Source organism: Procambarus clarkii, chromosome 92, assembly GCF_040958095.1.
Source record: "Procambarus clarkii isolate CNS0578487 chromosome 92, FALCON_Pclarkii_2.0, whole genome shotgun sequence".
NCBI classification, from domain to species: domain Eukaryota; kingdom Metazoa; phylum Arthropoda; class Malacostraca; order Decapoda; family Cambaridae; genus Procambarus; species Procambarus clarkii.
In genome coordinates this window covers 9860351-9882283 of record NC_091241.1, presented here as the reverse complement: position 1 = coordinate 9882283, position 21933 = coordinate 9860351, and the positions used below count along the sequence as shown (strand labels likewise).

Below are 21933 nucleotides of genomic sequence, written 5' to 3'. Positions count from 1 at the left end.
GTAGATCAGGTCATTATTTACATTTGAAGTTGTTGTAACATAATGTATTTTTACTCCCCTCCTTTTTTTATTAAACAGGTCCATTTAAGGGCATCAGTCCATACACGCGCGTGGTTTGCACAGCATGTATTATTTACTCAGCCACACCGCTTTATGGAATATCTACTAGAATGCCCTGCACCTGAAGTTCGGATGGTATTTAGCAAGCTAATAGTCTTGGTGGGTCATTGTGCTCGTAATGACCCACCTCAGCCATTAGGATGGGGACCTTTGAAGCATCATCCAGGTAGAGTACACTGTTTATCGTTGAATAAATACTATGTCTGCCATTTTGCTAATTTGTTTTCTAGTTTGTCTCTGGTTAGCATTTACATTGAAGTTTGTGCCTTAAAATTCCTCTTTTTTTTTTTTTTTTTTTTTTTTTCTCTATGCAGTAAAATGTCAATTCAACGAAACTATATGGGACCAACCCAAATTTTTTACAGTGAGGGATTCATTGCAACTGGAGGTACCTCCAGGATGCATTTTTCCACACCCTCTGGGCTGATTCCACTTTGTGAAATTTAATTTCACCCTATAATAGACAACTACCAAATCAACATGTCTGCAAAAACTTAACCACATCTAGCTTATTTGTTGTTTCCAGCCTCAAAATTATTTTTAAAAGGAAGCAGGGCCATACCCAAGTGAATGAAATCCTTGCCAACTCGTTAAAAATAAACCATAGAATTGGGTTTTAAATATCTTCAATAGCTTCCCCAAGGCTCCAGCCGTTTCTTGTAATGTCAAGTCCATCTACGAAAATCAGTCAAAACCGTGATTGGAGCTGTTAAAATTAATAACACTTTCGCGCTCTCCGCGAAGGTCATCGAAACAACCGTAAGTGCTCACAGCGTTTTGCCGCGTAAGCGTAAAAACAAAAATGTGTATACTCTTTTTACTCTCATGACCTTAGTTCTCGAGCTACGTATTTCATTTTGGTACCAACGTGTTCGCAATAAAATTCTGTAGAAGAACATCAGTAAAAAAAAGTCACGAAACAGTATAGGGATACCAGCACCAAATAAATAACTACGAAGATGACTCGCCGTGAGCGCCCAACAGCAACAAAATGTTTTTACTCTTGGGATTGTTATCACCTCCACACTTGTTCTACAGCGTTAATTTGGTATCAATGGACTCGCAATGAAATTCCCAACACGGTGATATGAATATAAGCGTAGAATAATGATTGCGGCCCGCCCGCAAGAGTGTGGGAAGTGGTGAAATTGTTACCCGGTGTCGGTGACGGGACGACGCACGGCGCTTTGAAAGTTTATACTTATTTCATTCTCATGACATTATTATTCTATGTACGTCATTCATTTTTGTGTCAATGTGTTCGCAATAGAATGTTCTATGAGCCCGTAGGTAAAAAAGATCAACAAAGCGTAAGATAGAAGAGCGCCAAATATAAAACAACGCTGGAACATATCAGTGAGAATCAAACACACACGAAATGGTTTTTACTTTTGTTATGTTTGTGAACCTTTCATGAACTTATTGTACCATGCAGCCTTATTGGTGAGAAAGAGAGCCTCATGGCGCGCAGTTTGAAACAAACCCAAAGTAAATCGGATAAAAATTGAATTTTATACAAATATTTTAAAAGAGGACATAAGTTTATGTCCACTATGCGGTGGCGTTAGGCGAAACAGGACTCCTCGGTGAGTCCGGTTAGCGCGAAAGTGTTAATTAATAGTTACCATTCTTGCCCTAATATTTCCAACACTAAGGGCTGACTTCACTGAGCAAAATTTTAATTTCAACCTGTCATGTGAAGGACAACTTCCAAGAGAACCAGTCTGTAAAGAGATTTATCTCCATCTAACACTTTTCCTATGCCATAGTCTTGAAATATCATTTTCAAAGGACAAAATGACCCATAATATTGAACGAAAACCAGGTAATCTCAAAATTTAAATAACCATAGGTTTGGTTTTTAAATTTGCTGAATGGCTTTCCCACTATTTTTAGTAACATTGTGCCATTTATACCTAACATTTACCCATGCTTTATATGCTGATTTCACCGAGTGAAATTTAACCCATCATATATCGGCAACACTCGAGAGAACCTGTCTGTAAAAGATTTAACTACATCTAGCATATTTTCTATGCTCAAGCCTCTGAATCTCATTTTCAAAGGAAAAAGTGCCCATTGAAATTGAAATAAGTTTATTGAGGTAAAATACACACAAAGGGATGAGGTAGCTCAAGCTATTCTCACGCCATTAAGTACATCGTATTAATACATACATACACACATCACAAACAATAAACATTATCAAACATTCTGAGAGATAAACATATACATTTCCTAAAGTGCCCATAGTTTACTGAACAAAAACTTCTGCCAAAAAATATAAAAAATTGTTTTAAATGTGGTAAGTGGCTTTCCCAAGGCCCAACTGTCTTTTTGCCGCCACCTTTGAACTCGGTCCAAATGTTCTAAGCAAATCCACACATTCCCTACTTCAGCAAACTCTTATCCATTGAATTGGGTGAGCAGATCTGGCATGGAAAGTATGTGTTCCAACCAAACATTCATTGAATTGAGATTCCACTGTAGTTATTAGTGGAATAACTTTAGCAACATAGGGTTTCTATATTTTTGTTCAACATTATTGTGTGTTATTAGAAATTAATGAGTATAAGGTTTTTAATTGATAGTGATAATTTTTTGTTTTTTTTGTGAGAAGGGTAAAAGTTAATGGTTGTTAGATACATATTTGAAAAATGTAGGTTTTTGTTGGTAAAATCCAAACGAGTCAATTACAGGTATGAGAGAATGAGTAATGAAAGTCGACTGACGATTTTAATGATGGTGGCCCAAACGTAATATTAAGTACATTGTGTTGATTACAGGACTTGATATAAGTGGTGGTGGGTGCACTCTGAGCGATCAGTTGGTTGTGGCCGTGTTGCTGCTGCTCAACAAAGAAGTGTCAGAACATGGTCGACACCTAACGCAGTACTTCCATCTCTTCCATCTCTATGCCTCGTTGGGGCCTCCAGAAAAATTACAACTGCTGAAGGTAAACCTGCTTATCTTTCAAGTCAAGTTTTGGCAGGTTTGTTACTTGCTGCCATTGTTCTTTGTTCTCCTTTCCCTATCTTGTCGTTGTATTCTTTTCTTGTGCCATGTTATCATTCTGGCTTAGCATTTTTTCATAATTTCCTTCCTTACAACTTAATTAATAAGAATGTGGCAGTAATATAGTTTCATTCTTCTGTGATGAATTTGATGGAGGATAAAGATGTTACCATTATTTTATTTTTTTCTCTGAATTTTTTTTTATATATAAAGCTGTCATGATAAAAAAAGTCTGATGTAGTTCTCTTCCAAATTTGTGTTTCTAGCCTTTTCTTCGCTATTAAGCTTTTCTAAGACCTCGTGTATATATATACATATAAATACTCATGAAGCTTTGTTTTCCAAAATACCATAGGTTTATTGCATATTTGTAGTGCCCATAATGCCTCTAACATTTTGGACAAGCCTTCAATTATTTATATTTTATAACAAGAACAGGGTAATAAGTTTATACTGTAGGTTAAATTTGTGTTTATTTTAGAGGAACATTTACTGCATATTGTAATACCATCATGTATATTATATATTACCATATTGCAATGCCATCATTATTTATCCTCGACTTGTCTCGGCACATCACACCGCTGGGCTTTCCATCGCTCGTCTTCCCACCTGTTAATATAGTGTGTGTTTCTTATGAGCTTGTTGTTCCTTTTCAGCTAAATGTGGTAGAAATGTTTATGTTGGTGGCACTGGACGAGGGGCCCGGTCCAGCCATCAAGTACCAGTACGCAGAGTTGGGGCGGTTGTATCAGGTGGTTTCACAGTTGATAAGATCGTGTGACGTTTCTCAAAAGCAACAGTCTTCTCAACAAGTGAGTCAGAGTTGGGCATTGGTTTCGTGTAAAATTTCAGTGGGTATTTATTATATTGTAATTTGTATTTGTGTAATATATATTAGAACTTGTTAGTGGTTTATTAGTAGGTACATGAATTGTGTATATTGTATAAAGCCACTAATACGCAAAGGATTTTTAGTATGAAGTGAGGCTTTATGGCCATTCATATATTGCATATTTTATTTCATAATTCCCAGCTTCATATTAAGTGTAATCATGAATAAGGAAGAGGTGACTTTGAACACTCTTCAGTGTATGAAAAGATTGATTATAAAAAATGTAATTTTGCTAAATGATTAGATTTAGATAGCATTCGTTGTTACAAGGTGCATATTAACTTGAAACTCGTGTTGTCACTTGAAAATATTTGTGGTGTCATCACAACAGGGGCGGCTTCATTAGCCTAAACATACAAGCCATGTACTCATTATATTCCTTGTACTTGTTAGGTCCTATTTCTTGTAATCATTATTGCAACGAATGCTCACCCTGTAATCATTGCACATCTGCACATGTTGCAACACTTTCTTCGTATCATTAGATGTCATAGCCTAGGGATGCCGTTCGTAATCAGCAGCAACCAAAACACATGGTTATTGATTAAAATTATAGTATCCCCATTTTATTTCTTTTCTTTTTCTTTCAGAATACAACACCTCTTCCTAACCCCCATGGAGACACGTCGTGCCCTGAACCACTAATGCCTATCCAACCAAAAGTAGCAGAGATCCTTTATGGCCGAGCAACGTTAGTACTGTTTTGGGTTCATTTACATCAATGCACAAGACAAAATATACAGTAATGGCCATCTTGTTAAGATGAATTATTTTGCTTGGTTTGTGTACATTCATCCTTTCTTTCATAATTTTGTTGTTTCCTCTTTTATTGTTCCAGGTTTTGAGGCAGAAACATTATCACAGACAAGACATTGTCTCTGTAGATATTAGTTGGCAAATTATATTTATAACATTGAATATGTTGGGAACATGTAAAATACAGACGTGATGTCATACTTTTTTCTTTTTACTAAAGAACTTATAAATTTGTCGCAGTATATTTGATTTGAAACTATTTGAACTAGCACACCCTGTTTCTTCATAAAAAATAAATGCAAATAAAAAGCAAAACCCACATCTTCCAGACAAAAATTACAGTATCTAATAATGTCCCATTGAACCACTTATAACTTGGTAAATGAGTTATGTAGCACATTACTTTTGTTACGATTTTTCCCAGTGAAAATGTGTGTTTACTCGTACCACTGGAAAGAGAATTTTATTACTATAGATGTAAACAAGTTTGTAAAGCTAAACAAATTTTGTTTAACATTGACTTCAATAATGAATATCAGTAATGAGTGAGAAGCATCATATAAATACATTTTATGAAAAAACCACACATGAAAAAATTAAGATGACGTCGACATCTCGCTTCATCCTGGATCACTGTCAAATAGGACAGACCAAAATGTCGTCGCTTCTTCATTTTCCAATGTGTGGTTTGGTCATATCTTCAGCCATGTTATTGTGACTCATAATCTGCAATACATTTTGTGCTTTATAGATCATTACAAATGCTTGGTTAAAGTTTTAATGATTGGTGGGTATGCAGACTACAATAAATATAGGCATGCATACAATAATTTTCAGATAAGTGGGCTATTGAATTTGAAACCAATTAAATCATTTTTCTTTGTTGCATTGTCTATGCTCTATAATCTGAAGTATATAGGGCCCGCCCCCATTCAAGCTAGCCAAACAATTGAGTTGGCCAACTTTTTCTTTACGAGGAATGTTAAAAATGAATAAATTTGAATCTTGAATAAATATTCTGGTTTCTGAATCAGTAGAAATCACAGCAAGCAGAATTTCTATTAGTTAAAAAGTCAAACACGCTAACTCTAATTTATTTAGGGTTCTTGTTCTGTGTAGGTTTTTAGCCCAAATTCCTATTCTGATTAAAAAGTACACAAATGGTAGAAAACTTTAGCAAATTCATTCAGAGTACTCTGAGATTTGGGTTACCGAAATCCCAAATGCTGAGTTCTTACAGTGCTGTATAGCACTGTGAAGTAAGACTACAAGAAGCTTCCTGTACACCTAATTATGGCTCTAGTCTGAGTTAATGTACCTGCCAGTGACGGTTCCTTTTGTATTCATGCCACTGTTAATATTTACATTTGCCACTTTTGCATGGCTCTACTGCTTAATATTTGGCTTGTTTTCTACTTCATATTATAGTTTAAAATTGTTTCTCTTAACGTCTGGTCTATCTACTTTTAGTTCATTCCCAAATTCTCACTTGCATATTCTTGCCAGTGCAGTCCTCATTGTTGTATGTATAATTCAAGTAAATGTATAATATTCATAATTACCTGGAGGTATTCAATTTCAGTCTGAAATTGGTGAAATGCACTTAATGCATTTCATTGGTGTGTATCAAGAATGCAGGTCATTTTGTACACAAGACAGTTTTCCAGCAGATGTTAAAACCTTCTAAACTCAATGCAATCCACCTTGGTGATATTTAGTTTTATAGATGAGTCTCTGTACTATTTGTCCATAGTGTACCTGATTCTGCTGTTCAAAATAGTACTATACTGTATTTTCTAAGTTTGTCATGGGAACTGATTAGACTGGACTGATTAATCATTCAACTTTATATGTATTTTGTAATATGTATTCTCGTTTTTCGGCACAGATATGTCAAGAAGATCATTGAGGATGCAAATAATTCTGAAGATACAGGTTAAATTACTCAAATTTTGTTGTTGGGAAAACCCTCTCTTCTCTTCAACTGTGCTATCAGAACTACTTTGGCAGATTGCATATTCCTACACATATGAACTGCGACCATACCTTGACCTTCTTTTGCACATGCTATTGCTCGACGACTCCTGGCAGAATCATCGAATTCACAATGCACTTAAAGGTTTGTATAATTCATGCACTCTCCATTTCTTCCATTACCATACTTAAAACCCCTGTTTTAAATTAGCATAATGCAATATGCAAGGGAGCCGGTCGGCCGAGCGGACAGCACGCTGGACTGTGATCCTGTGGTCCCGGGTTCGATCCCGGGCGCCGGCTAGAAACAATGGGCAGAGTTTCTTTCACCCTATGCCCCTGTTACCTAGCAGTAAATAGGTACCTGGGTGTTAGTCAGCTGTCACGGGCTGCTTCCTGGGAGTGGAGGCCTGGTCGAGGACCAGGGCCGAGGGGACACTAAAGCCCCGAAATCATCTCAAGATAACCTCAAGATAATATGCAGGTATGACTCAACGAACCTATCCCTTCTCAGCTGCTCGGTGTTCAGCTGGAACCCGTATTTTCCGTCTAGTGGAGGGAATTTGTACAAGAGCCATAGACAACCATTAGAGAGGAATAGTATTAATGTGCACAAATGCAGATGGAATTACAAACAAGGCATTAGTGCTACAAGAACAGACATGGAAAAGACGGCATCAAATTATGAGAGCTTACAAATGTATTAGGAAATATGGTTTTGAGTAACTTGGTAGGTAATTGGTAAAGACAGTGTAGAGCTAATAGGGAGATGAATTGGCTTTGTTGCTAAAACCACACTAGAGTTTTGATGGAATACCAGGGGGGACACAATCTACTGGACAATATGCTTAGTGCCAGTGATCATACACCAACCCTTTGCTCAACACGAGACCCAGGAAGACATCAAGAATAAGAAAAACCTCTTGAAGGATGTGGATAAGATGGCAACATGGCAAGGTGAACAAAATATAATCTAATTCTCAGACTTTAATTACAGTATAGAGAAATAATCCACAAGCAGTGCTGGGTCTAGTGTTCAGACGGAAGGAGGTTGATACCGAGCTGCAACACTGGGATCCAGTAACAACTGCACTGTAGTTTGATTACATACTTGAACTGCAAAAATGGCCAGACCAAGAACGGGTAAAGAAGGATAATGAGCCTACAAAAGAGTACGTTACTACTCGCAGCGAGTCTCATAGGAAACTGGACTAAAGATAAAAGTAAATATGTGATTAAGTAGCAAGAAATGGAGAAGGTAATAAGAATGGTAAACTGTTGAAGCTAATGAAAAAGGCCAGGCCAAGGTGATGCATAGTGGTGTTGTACATAGTGGTGTTAGGCAAATGTAGTTCCAGTATTAAAGAAAGGGAACAGACACAGACCGGAAGAACTAAGCTGTAGACCAATGCAGGCGATGAATCTCACTAACGTGGCGAAGTATGTTGACCAATCCACTCGCTAGAAAATGAAGGTACGACGATGTTTCGGTCCGTCCTGGCCATTCTCAAGTCGAAACTGTAGACCAATGTTAATAACATGGAGCCTTGAAAAATTCTGGAGAATGTACTCTGGAAGAGAATGATGGAGCCTCTGGAGACTGCTGTTGTTAGTGTCTGTAAATGATCTAGTGTAGGTAGCATGTTCATGCATGACCGTATTTGCAGGCAGCACATAGGAAATGAGAAAAGTAAAAAATACGGATTGTAGAGTGCTGCACGAGGACCTGAACAAACTCCTATAATGTGCAGACAAATAGGTGCAGGTTGCTAGGTAGTTCTTTCCAACAAATACAAGAGTAAAAGTACATTATGGAAATTGGATGAGAAACTGACTTCACTGGACAGAAATGGAGCATTAACACTAGAAGGTCCCATATGGAAAGTTGGCAAAGATAACAATGTTGTGTAGGAATCTGAACACGGTCTTGATACAGACACTTTACACACCTTATATTAGATCAGTACAGTGGTACCTTGGTTTTCAAATTTAATCCATTCCCAGAGATGCCTTGTAAACCAAAACAAAGTTTCCCATAAGAAATGTAAATTGAATTGATCCGTTCCACACTCCCAAAAATATTAACTTCAAAATACATTTCATACATGATGCATACAAATATTTTGTACTATAATATGTACAAGTTATAGCTTACCTTTATTGATTATATTTGTTGGCATATGAGATGGCAAAGAGGGGGGGGGGTGAGGAGGAGAGGTGTTAGTGTTTGGAAGGGGAGTCATCAGGCAGTGATGACTTCTCTGGGGTACTCTCCTACAGTTTGGCCTGCATACCACTTGGACCTGGTTGTGGCTCACTGCTTGTTTCTCACTAAGAATCTTTCCAGAGACTTGTTTTTCTTCTATGGTCGTCCTCACATTACCACTGAACCTTACCACTGACTTACTTGGGATTCATGCTGTGTGGTACTGTATATAATTATTATTTTGGTTTCAAAACCAAAAATACTGAAAAACAATGAAATTCTTTACAAAGAATTCAAGCATGATTGTCACTAGGTGGGAGGAACTGGTAAATGGAATGTGCAGTCACCCGTGCCACCAGGAACCACGTGCTTGGTCAACCCATGTGTATCAACAAACTCGCAAAGCAAGGCAAAGCTTGTAAACCAATTCAAATTTTATGAAGAAATTGAGCTTGTAACCCCAAAAAATTGTAAAGAGGGACGTACGGCAACCGAGATTTCACTGTACCACCACCTTGAAATCTATTATTTCATTCGGCATGAAAGGAAATTTTTTGGAAACCACTACGTTTTGCAAGACTGTGAGGACAGGTTATAAGATAATGCAGTTCAACAAGCCTAGAGGACAAGAAAGCAGAGGCTAATGTGAACACAACACAAGATACTGAGGGTAATAGACAATGAATGACTGCCTCTGTAAACTGAGTGAATATATGACGACAAAATATCAGTAGAAATTGGAAATGTTAGGGAGTTGAAGAATGATTAAAATGTACTCATTATGAATGTTCAACAAGCAGAACGCACTGAAAGATGTGAATGCCAACTCCATATGCCAGTGCAAGAGTAAATGCAGTATAGAATTGTCAGAATATTTAAATGTGCACCCAGTAGAAAAGGCTAGACGAGTGGTCAGAAGGGCCTAGACGTTACTTCCCCACTGTCATTGATAGGTAAATGCTAATTGGTAAGCACATGTGCATACAAGAGTGCATTAGCATGAAGTCACTTGTCAACATTCCACCACCCATTCAGCCACTGTTACTGTAAAACATGTATGCTTTAAAATACAGTAATAATATTTCTTGAAGGAAATTTTACAGTAGAGTCCTGAAATGCTGCATAATATTTCTGAAAATTAAGGTTTAAAAAAAAAAAAAACATGCCTCTTTAATTGAATAGTAATAATATTGGTTTAATTTTGTCTCATTGTTTATTAGGAATTCCTGATGACCGCGAGGGCTTATTTGATACAATCCAGCGAAGTAAAAACCACTACCAGAAACGAGCGTATCAGTGTATAAAATGTATGGTAGCACTCTTCACTTCTTGTTTGGCTGCTCAACAGATGTTACACTCCAATGGTGATCTAAAGGTATGGATTTTACTACCGGCATTTTTTTTCTTAGTGTGTGGGTGTGTACAGATGAATTGGGCATAGGTTCCCATGGTAGGATTAAGTTTTTCCATTATATTTATTAACCATACATTAATTGATAAGGGAAAAGTAGATTGACCTGCCTGAAGGTGGGGAAAGGAAAAATGCAATCACTCATACAGGGAGTATTTGTAGTATGAGTGTATTGTAGAAGTAGCATCAAATTTGCTGCACAAGTGTATTGTGGAAGTGGCATCAAATCTGATAGATGGAAAGAAAATACAATAGTTTGTGTTTCTTGGATTTTAATGACTATCCAATCTTTTTTTTTTTGTGTGTGTGTGTGTGTGTGTTTCTATAATTGCATTTACTGAAAGCAGTGACATTTGAAATTGTAAATGGTTCAATTTTTTGTATCTAGTAATGTTCCTGGTGATGTGATGCTACTGCCGAATAATATTAATATTCCATTAGTACAATAATAACATCAGGTTTTTAAATAGTGACAGTTGTTTGGAGTGTTGTGGTAATGCAGTGTTCAAGGGTCTTGGATTTATATAGCCAGGTCTTAAAAATGGTAGGTGATAATTTACCGAATCTAAGTATCGGGAGCGAGATGATTTGTCATGGTTGCTTTAAATACAAAAATCGATGTCATTTGATTAACTGAATTTTCATCAGGTGTGTTGACTTGAAGCTAGGTAATGTCTCTCGTATTAGGGATGTATAGTATGTGCCACTTGCTTTTCAGCGCAAGTGGACCTGGGCTGTGGATTGGCTGAATGACGAGTTGGATAGACGTCCGTATGCGGCCAACCAACAGTATGGGTTCAACAATTGGTCTCCGCCGGCACAGAGCAATGAAACGAGTAATGGTTACTTCTTGGAGCGTTCACCGAGTGCACGGTCGACTTTGGAAAAGGCTTACGAGTTGTGTCCTGAAGATGTAAGTTGTTCCTCTAATTTTAGAAATTTGACTGCTTATACCAGATTATTTAACACCAGCTATTATCGAGAACATACAGTAACACGAAAATAATACTATTACACTTTATATGGTTTCTTTAAATACAGTAAACAAAATCAATGACCAAGTATGAAGTTATAGTAAGTAGTTTGAATAAAGCTGAAGCTTTACTGTATAAGAACCAGTTTTCCAGAGTAAAGTTTATAGAGTAAGATTTAAAGTGATTAAAAGGCAATGTAACAAATAACATTATAATAATTTTATGGAGCAGTAGGCATTGAAGGTACCCTTTCAAATTGATGGATTGCTGATCAAGGTGAAAGCAGGGTAAAACTTGACAAAAATGAGTTAAAGTATAAAAGAAATATGGATGTGGAAAATATGACATAAGGCATGGGATAGTGGTGGTGCATGTGAGTATTAGAAAAAAAGCTTGGATTATATATAACATATAGTACTCGTCTAGTTTTACTCGCCTAGTTGTGCTTGCGGAGGTTGAGCTTCGGCTCTTTGGTCCTGCCTCTCAACTATCAATCGACCGGTGTACAGGTTTCTGAACCTTTCTGGGCTCTATAGTAGAATGTAGCTAGCACGAATTTGAAGTGTAAGAGTAATTGACAAACAGAACTGGTGTTCTTTGGGTAGTGGATTTGTAGAACCGAGTGAACTTTGAACACAGGTAAAGATCAGGTGTTTTGCCCTTTTCCCGATAAAAAGTGTCCCGAGATGGTTTGGGCATGTTGAACAAGTGATAAGATACTTTGGGTGTGGGTGACTGAATGTAAGAGAGGACGGCCAGGAAGATCAGCTGGTGTAATTACCAAAGTGTAACCTCAAGCGGCATAGTTACTGGATGAGAGCTACGCTCGTGGTGTCCCATCTTCCCAGCACTCTTGTCATCCAACGCTGTGAAATTATTGACAGTTTTGGCCTCCACCACCTTCTCGCCTAACTTGTTCCAACCATCTACCACTCTGTTTACGAAAGTAAATTTTCTTATATTTCTTCAACAGCTTTGTTTGGTTGTTTAAATCTATGACCTCTTGTTCTTGAAGTTCCAGGTCTTGGGAATTCTTCCCTATCAATTTTATCGATTCCCATTACTATTTTGTACGTGGTGATCATATCGCCTCTTTTTCTTCTAGCTTCTATTTTTTGCATATTTAATGCCTCTAACCTCTCCTCGTAGCTCTTGTCCTTCAGTTCTAGGAGCCATTTAGTTGCATATGTCTGCACCTTTTCCACTTTGTTCATGCGCGTCTTAAGATATGGGCACCATACAACCCCTGCATATTCCAGCTTTGGTCTAACAAAAATTGTGAACAATTTCTTTAGTATTTCGCCATCAATCTATTTAAAAGCAATTCTGACGTTAGAAAGTATAGCATGGGCTCCTTGTGCGATGTTCTTTGTGGTCCTCGGGTTATGGTTTTCTATCTAGAACCTCCCCTAGATCTTTATCAGAATTCTTTAAAGATTTCTCACATAATTTATAGGTTGTATGGGGTCTCTGTTCTCCTATTCCACATTCCAAAAACATGGCATTTATTCACATTTAAATTATATTTGCCAAGTGGTGCTCCATACACTTATTTTGTCCAGGTCTTTGTAAAAGGTATGGCAATCATTTAAGTTCCCATTTTTTCCTAGTTTCTTGGCTGCTTCAACAAACATATTCATATCATTGTCTTCCATCAGGTAGATCGTTTATATCTCTAGATAATGAACATCACTGTTGCTAGAACTGAACCCTGTGGTACTCTTAACTCTAAATCAACTAGTGTAGAGGTTCCTGAGCCTGTTGGACTCTGTTAACTACTGACACTGAACAAATTCTTGTCTCTTGGTTCATTTGGATTTTCAGTTTCCACCTGTGGCCCTTTATGTGAGTACTGTACTTTCCTATCTGGAGGTGATGTTTTGCTGCTGCAGACAGTTGTTGGAGTGCAGTACTACTGTATATCCATGATATATGGTGTTAGGCTACAAATGGATGGGTGATGTAATATCTACAAATTTCTTTTACGATATTCTTACTACTTTTAAGCTGATGTTGAACCATCTCGTGTCAGTCGGGAAAATTGTAATGAAAATGCATGTTATAGCTTGCCTGATGTGTTTAATGCTATTGAATACAGGAGCCTGAACCAGAAGAATGTGAAGAAGCAGAAGTTGCTGTTCCAGAAGAAGTGGCTCCTCTTCCTCCTGGATCTGAACCAGGGCAGCCACAGCAACCACAGCCACAGCAGCAGCAGCCAGGGGTAAACGTATATACGAAGTCATTGTTTCTCATTTCATTCAGTCTTCAGTTAGGGATTAAATTAAGATGTACTTTTGCTGTGTTGTAAAACTTTTACAGTTAGGTTTTTTTAATAGTAAAATATATATCCAGACTGTGGGGGATTTGTATTGAATTCACTACACTCAAGGCCCTTGTCTTTGTATATACTTCTTGGCTGTTCATATAAATAATTAATTTAATTTATCAACTCAAAAACTGTTTATAAATGGTTGTATCTTTACAATTCATTTAATTTACACCAATTGTTAGATTAATTAAGAAGCTTTATAAAAAAATTATTAGCTTTATTATATATGATATATTTGATAACAATTTCAAAAGGGCATCTAAACCTATCATTTAATTATTTAGTACACTTGTCGGTTATTAAGAGTAGATTTGGCTTAAATGTGCTATGGATGTAAGTCGGTAGATGATGCTAAAGCAACACTTTTACATTTTGGTTGCTCATCTCTGCGTGTATTCACACCTCCGCAACTCTCTGCTAATACAGCTATACTAGAGTTTTGAGGGGAATAATGAGGACAGTGATGACCAACACATGAGAACTAAAATGTGATTGGAGAAGGTTCAAGACAAGATGATAGTACTGTAGGTGGTCGTTTGTAACTCCATCCCCCCATTCCCCTACCACCACCCACCACCCTTCCTGGTACATTAAGTAAAATTAGATCATATAACGACCACTTGTTGAGGGAACGTGTCCTGAAACCAATGAGAGGAAAATTGAGTAGACCTAGAAGCAATGCTAGACCTGTGTTCATACAAAAAGAGGAATACTTTTAGGATAAAAGGATAGATCCCTAGGAGCAAATCACGGTAGGATTTATAATTCATATCTGTAGTTAAATGGAAAAACCCTATAGGGTGTGGATTGGCAATAATTAGACTATTCATAAATGTTAGCAGATACACTTCACTCCAACTCATTTAATATTAATTTGTCCATAGCCCTGTCCATATATTTTTTGTATGATTACTTCTGACTTTGATAATCTGTCGTATCAGTTACAAACGCAGCCGCCACAACAGCAACCACAACAGCAGCCACAACAGCAAGCCCCACAGCAGCCACAACAGCAAAAATTACCACCTACCTCAGGACCACAACCTTCTAGTTCACAACTAAATTTTACAACTAAAGATTCTCCAGCAAGCAGCCAGAATAGAAGGTAATGCAAAGTTTTCTTAACGTTTTATATTTTGAATGAGGTTATTTTAACACTTTAGCGGTCTGGCCTACTGTGTTATTTCCAACCAAAAATGTTCTGGGCTCCCGAGGCTGCTCAATGATGTGATTTTTTTTTTTTATAATGGTTTCACATTGGGTTATAACTAAGTTTGGTTATAACTATAACTAGAGAATAAATGCAAAAGCAAAAGTGTATTTATAATAGATTATGCACAATAGCAGCAGTGCAATACTGGGTACAATACTGTGTATGAATGTTTATGAATAGCAATCAGATGACGTGTTTCAGCATAATCAGAGGGAGTTATGAGGAGAACGCACCAAGCTATTACGGCTATATAGCATAGCATTATCGGAACGTTTATTGTCCGAGATGGATGACTTTTTTAAATTTTCTTGTACTGTATTTGCAGTATTTTTTCTTTTCCAGTTTCTTGGAACAGTTTTCCAATACAGTGACATTATTATGACAGGTATCATGGTTTTTTACAGTCGTTTTACATAATGTAAGGCTAAAATCTCTTCCCTAAAGCGCTTTGTTGCACCATAGATTTTACATTCACATTTAAGGCCAATAATTATTAACTATTGAAGGGTGCCATACTCTCCTGCATGTTAACCAATATTTATTGTTGATATTTCAGCCATAGTGGTGGATCAGTAACAGTTAGCAGCAGTAGTGGGAGCAGCAGTGGGAACACAGAGGCCAGTACTGCTCTTAACTCCCCCACCACCATTCCAACTACAGCCACCACAGCCACTACCTGCCTAGTAGGTACACCAAGTACTAGTACCACAATGGCTGTCAATGCTACCAGTACGCCAGGAGGACCACAATCTACCATCACCAATGCCAACATTACCAGCACGAGTAGTAGCAGCAGTACTTGTAGCACCATCAACAGTAGCACCAGCAGTACAGGTGGCCCAAATAAGACCACGCCATCCCCTCAATTAACTCCAAATTCCCAGCCCTCAGTGCAGGACAGTACCCAGGAAAACTAATTTTATTTACAGATGCAACTGACTTTAAATTGAAAATAAATTATATTAGAATGTTAATTGAATTTATACACATTGGGAGCTTCTGAAATAAAAGCAATTTTTGTTTTTGGAAAACTCACAGAAAGGTCACAGAGGTGTCATTGCAAGAAATAACGAGCAATGAGAAATGTGTGGATTCTCACGAGTACCTTTACAGAATCTGTACAAGGATAATCCACTGCATTATTCAGATATTTTTTAGTGGTGGATGCCATAATGGCTTGAAGTGGATGTTCTGCTATTTATAATGAAAAATATATATATATGATTGTAAATAAGAGTGGCAGTGATTTGTATTGCTGTGAGAAGAATGTTCCTTCTGCTCAAAGTGAATGTTGGGACCCTCCATATTCTTCATGTGACTGGTGACCACACATTCACAGCAGAACTTTGATGTGGAAAGTCAGTCGTGAATGTCACCATGGATTATGTGGAAACTACCAAGTAAGGCAAGTATGAGTGAACTGTGGAGGGTGGGAAACAAAAGAAACCATGTACCTACTGGCAATTATGGAATTCAAATACCTACATTGTTGCACCCTGATTTCTGTAGCAAGTGGCTTTTAAAATTCAGTCCTTGAAATTCTTTTTTCAGAAACTAAAAAGTCTATGTGTTGTATTCTTAAAAATTTTGCCCTTTTTTTTCTGAGTAATGTCCTAAAAAAAAAAAATACACTTCCAATGATGTGCTTAATTCAGTATTTACTTAACAAGTTTTAACGTGTATGTACTGATGACTGCACAAGTGACTAGTCAAGCAGTGAGTAGCAGAAGCTCCTGAACCAGTCTGCTCTTTTGTCTCGGCCTTTATAGGCAACACCTGCTTGCTGAACATTAACATATGGTAATGCATTCAGGTGTTGTAGAACCACACATGGGCCATTTATTAAAAAAAAAAGCACGGTGGCACCTCTAAGCCAAGTGCCAAGAAAATGTGAGCCACCTTGAAGATGGAGCAGCACAGTGAGCCTTCGTGTACATCGTCTGCTGTTGCAATGTGCAATGTTTTAAGAACCAGTCTCACTAGTTTAGTGAATTTTTTGTAGTGGGATTGAGGCAGTGCCTGTGAAATGAAATACCAGTTATCCATGAACAAAATATTTTAGGAACAGTGAGGCTCAAAGCTTGAATTCCATAGTTAAATTTTGTGGTATGTTTGGATTCTGGCAAACACTGGCATGGAATTTGTTTACTGCTATTGATGCCATGGTTTGGAAAATGAGCTGTGTAAGAATCCATATCCTAGATACATTTGATACTCCAACATTATCTACAATTGAATATTACTCTTTGCTGACCAGCGTTTTAAGTCACATCCTGCACCAGTTGCCCGAGCATCTTTTTTGTTTAGCCCGGGAGTAATGCGACTCTTGTATCATTGTGAGTAGTTAGCTTGTTACAACTTTTTTGGCGAGTCAACATTTTGACTACATTTCTTTGATACCAGCACACGAGAAATGCATCAAGGATTTGGCTTCGCTAAAGGTTGTAATGGTGCCGAAGCTCACAATTCCTGCTTGTTGTCTGTGAGCCAAGACATGTGCTGCTGCTGCCCAGGTGTAACCACCTTTTGTGACGATAGATTTTTTTGTATGGAAACTTTTGTTAGTTCCCCTGTTTCTATTAATGATAAAGCAGTTTGGAGTGGAACTAGTGGTAGCAGTCAATCACCATCTTAGGAGCTGATCCAGCCTCATGCATCTGCTTGTTACTGTCTTGTTTGCCTACTAATGTATTATAGGTTTCCCACACAGATGCCTTTTTTGTTTTAAGGACCTCAAGTTTGAATACTGAAAAAAATGCTATTGGGAAGTGTGTGGTTGTTCTGTAAATTCAAAAACTTATATATTACATACATTTAATATTTGAATGACAGTAGGTGGGGGTTTATCAATTGGTTATATTTTTTCATTATACATTTGCTGCCACCAACTGTGATTATATGAAAATTGTGAAGACATGTAAACAGTGTATGATGTAGTATTTTCATGTTACTACCTTGTCATTAATTGTAAAGCACCAGAGAATACTTGTATATCACTGTATAAGATATAATTTAATTGAAACTAAGCACTTTTTTATTGAAATCATTTAACAGATTTATTTTTATGCCAATACCCTTTTTTCTTCAACATTATGCTTTTGTGTCTAAAATAAAACCAGTGCTTATTTTTCTCTTTCATTTGTGTTAGGATTCACATTAATTTATTACTGTATGGCTGATTATGCTAAAATATAACTTAAAGATTTTACCAGGTTTTTCCCAACTTCCAAAGCACATTATTTATTAGTTCATTGCAGTATTTACGTCTCAAATATTCATATGTAAGTGCATCCAATCTTTATTAATCAAGTTTCAATATATATATATTTTTTTTTTCCATGTGCTAGATTTTTTTTTTTTTTATTACATCACAAACATGAAGCTGCAGTACAGACTGTTTCAGAACCTGAGTATTGCTTCCCATCTGCATGGTCTTGGTGCTTATTTTGTACTAATAAGCTCTCCTTAAAATCAGATGTAAAGCTAAAGTAATTCATTTGCAATATAACTGAATAAATAACAATATACTAAGGATTTTATTTTTTTTTTTTTTTTTAAATTGGATAACCACATGACTTGAAATTATCTGTAGGTAATAATCCACAGTTTTAGCAGTTTGAGAAAATGGAATACATGTCAAGGGTGCAAAGATTTTATACATCCTTCTGTTAAATTGTAAAGTAATTGTCTTGAAGGGTTTTGGTATATTCACATTCACAGACAAACAAGTTACCAGCACCATTTGCACTGAGTACATAGATATGCAAGACACTTTACTAGTTACTAAATGTTTTGGAGTAGGCATGCCAGTTATTTCATAGAATGATAGATGAATGTGTGTGCGTGCATGCAGAGATTTTGTCAAAAGACTAGGTGCTTCATGGGTAGATAATTTGTAATTTCTTTTTATTTTGAAGGTTAAAGAAAAGTTCAAAGTTATAAAGCTGAATTATACTTTAAAAAAGTATAAGCAAAAAATGTTTCATACAGGACTGACGGTTAAAAAATTTCCATAAATGTACTGTAATGCTCAAGTTCGAATATGAATAAATAACATTATTCATAAATGGTTGTACACTACATATATAAAATATTTGGTTAACAAAATTTGAATTGTATTATTCATGGCTACAATGAAGGATATTCTTACTCTTAACACAATTCACTAAAATTGTGTGCAATTCCATAGTAAAGCCGCAAGGCCCATTGTGACATACTGAATAAGTGTAAGATAATAGTAATTGTTAAAATTCTAACTACTAAAATACATAAACATGGGCAGGCAACAAATGACTTTATTTAAAATTAACTACACCTTTGATAGTGAAATAGTGGATTTTGAACCTTTTTTACGACTATAGCTTGTTTACAGTAAGAGGTAACGTTTACAAAAGTCACTTGATACAGTCGATGAGCATTGGGTGCCTTAAAAAACAAACTATTTAGTGCCTGTACCAGGCATAGAATAAAAAACAAAAATGCCCATAAATTGTCAAATATAGTTAAGAAACATTGAAATGTAAAAGGAATTTTTGTCATCTTATTTTATTTCTCTCGTTTGATTGTGGTGTATGGTTCTTACGGAATGATGACACTTGGTTAGCGACCTAGAAAGTGGCATTATGGTATTATAAAAGGTATCTGATCCCAAAATTGGCCTTCCATTTTCAGTTGGCAAGAAATCTTCAAATCGATTAAAAATGCTCCCGGCATGCTACCTTGCATGTTATTAATAATGGATGTTTACAGTTGGTGGATGTCCGGTTTGAGTTTCTCCAAGATGAATAGGATGAGAAAAATACAGGTCTAAAAATATGAAATGCCACTAAATAATAAAAGTATTTATTACTATGTCCATTAATATAAAATCTTGATGCTCTGTGGTATTGAGAAAACACTTGAGACAAACATCTGTGAACCAGGGGCCAGATTCACGAAAGCACTTACGAAAGCACTTACGAACCTGTACATCTTTTCTCAATCTTTGGCGGCTTTGTTTCCAATTATTAAACAGTTAATGAGCTCCGAAGCACTAGAAGACTGTTTATAACAATAACAACAGTTGAATGGGAAGTTTTCATGCTCGTAAACTGTTTAATAAATTTAACCAAAGCCGTCATAGATTGAGGAAAGATGTACACGTTCCTAGGTGCTTGCGTAAGTGCTTTCGTGAATCTGGCCCCAGGTCTGTTATGAGTGTTGTCTAAGTATGGAAATTAAGTCAATTTTCTGCAGTAGTCCATAACATGCAAGGTCATGCTAGTAAAATTCCCTTAAAAATATTTGGCGTCTTTTGCCATTTAAAGACTCGGTATAGAGACAAATCATTGAACACTGTTGTTATTTGCTAATAAAATGTCTTGGACATGTACTATTAGTTTTATATAGTTTTTTTTTTTTTTGTGGGGAAGGGGGGAGTCTATTAAGAACATTAATAACTTTTAAGTGGCTAGAAACTGGTGACAACTATAGTATTGCAAAACAAAATAAATTTGTTTAAATACTGTACCTGTAAAATGACTTGGACTATACAGTAACATGAATTTATAGAAATTTACATAGTTGTTGTGCAGGTTTTCCTCCTAGTTCAACCCTGAAACACACTTCCTCGTACTGTATCTTGATCCCTAAACATCGATCATGCTGGATGAGCACAAGGTTTAGCAGTTCCAGTTCATCCTCTTTCTCAGTTGTCTTACTTTAAGGGAAGTACAGTACTATAATTCATTTCTAAATTATATGTATACCCTCCACGTCATTTTGCTTTCTTTCCTGACCATCTGAATTGCCCCTTTAAAAGTTGGCAACCTAATTTACTTATTTCTGGGATACCCATAAGCTATTTGTTATATCATCTGCATTTGTGTTATAACTCGATTAGTACTGGGGCTTGTATCCTTGCAGAGGATGGTAGGGTTCAACATTGTCCAGAACTGGGGATACATACCTAAGTTATTACTGTCACTTGTAGTGCCAGGTAGACAAGGCTGTACTGCCGCTCAAGGGTTGATACTTGCTGATCTGGACCCCATTTGTGACCTAGGGATACCATTTTGCTTACCTGTCCTATTCTGCTTTAATTAAAAAAAAAATTGATTTCATTCCTTTATTTTCTTCAGACATGTTTTAGTTCAGGTACTTGTGATATTTATATTCATCATGTTGTTTCCTCTTCCAGTGAGCCTGGGGCATGTTTATGGAGTTTTGAATATTAACAATGGCTGTTGTTACACATCAGCTGTCAATATCATTTAATTAATTTAATCTCTCAAAATATACAGGCACAGTACCTGTATTGTATATTTCATAAATACGTACCAACAAAATGTGCCATGCATTCTTTTAACATTCTTCATTTATACTATGCACAATGTCCTGGCTACATGTGGGATCAATATTGATGACCAAACCGCACGCCAAAAGATGAAACCTTTTTTGGTCTGTCCTGGATCATTATCAAGTCGTGTGTCAGACGCCGACCAACTTTGATTTTGTATATTATTAAAGCTCCAGTGACAATTATCAAAGATGTAAGGCTGAACTTTAGGTCCATAACTGCACTTGAAAGAGGCTATCATGATCTTTGTATTATGGTATTACAGGGGTCAGACCACTGTAAACTGATGCTTTGCAATAGGCACAATGATCAGTATCACTCAGATGCCCGTGGATCTGACACTGAAATCGGCCTAGGAGAGAAATTTGGTTGCCAGCTTGTGGGGGATATAGTTTACTCTATCACAAGCAATTATAGATTTATGCAGGATCTTGATGTTGCAATTAATAATGTTTTACACAGATCTATAAAAAAAGGGGGGGTTAGCATTACTGTACTCTACTTGACTAAGCAGCAAAAAAAAAAAAAAAAAAACAGAAAAATGCACAAGTCCAACAAATGAATGTTCTTGTGCTTAAACATTAGTGTTAAAGTTGTCATTACTTTCTTTTCCAGAGGCAGCATCCTCTTATTGGTGATAAACAGAGGAGAAAATTGTCCTTATATGCACCTTTAAAAGTGGGGACAAAAAGAAAGTTATGAA

The 21933-nt window shown here is 36.6% G+C and overlaps 1 protein-coding gene across 1 annotated transcript in view; it reads left to right on the top strand.

Moving 5' to 3' along the window:
- LOC123775067 (ubiquitin carboxyl-terminal hydrolase-like faf) overlaps positions 1–18101 on the top strand; it is a 73838-nt gene extending 55737 nt beyond the window's left edge. The window contains 11 exon segments of the mRNA XM_045769881.2: positions 79–286; positions 2907–3076; positions 3795–3950; positions 4621–4721; positions 6675–6720; positions 6722–6905; positions 10187–10341; positions 11096–11290; positions 13450–13572; positions 14622–14785; positions 15450–18101. Of these exon segments, the coding sequence (XP_045625837.1) occupies positions 79–286; positions 2907–3076; positions 3795–3950; positions 4621–4721; positions 6675–6720; positions 6722–6905; positions 10187–10341; positions 11096–11290; positions 13450–13572; positions 14622–14785; positions 15450–15810 (1863 nt within the window). The 3' untranslated portion in view covers positions 15811–18101.
- The last annotated feature ends 3832 nt before the right edge of the window (positions 18102–21933 follow it).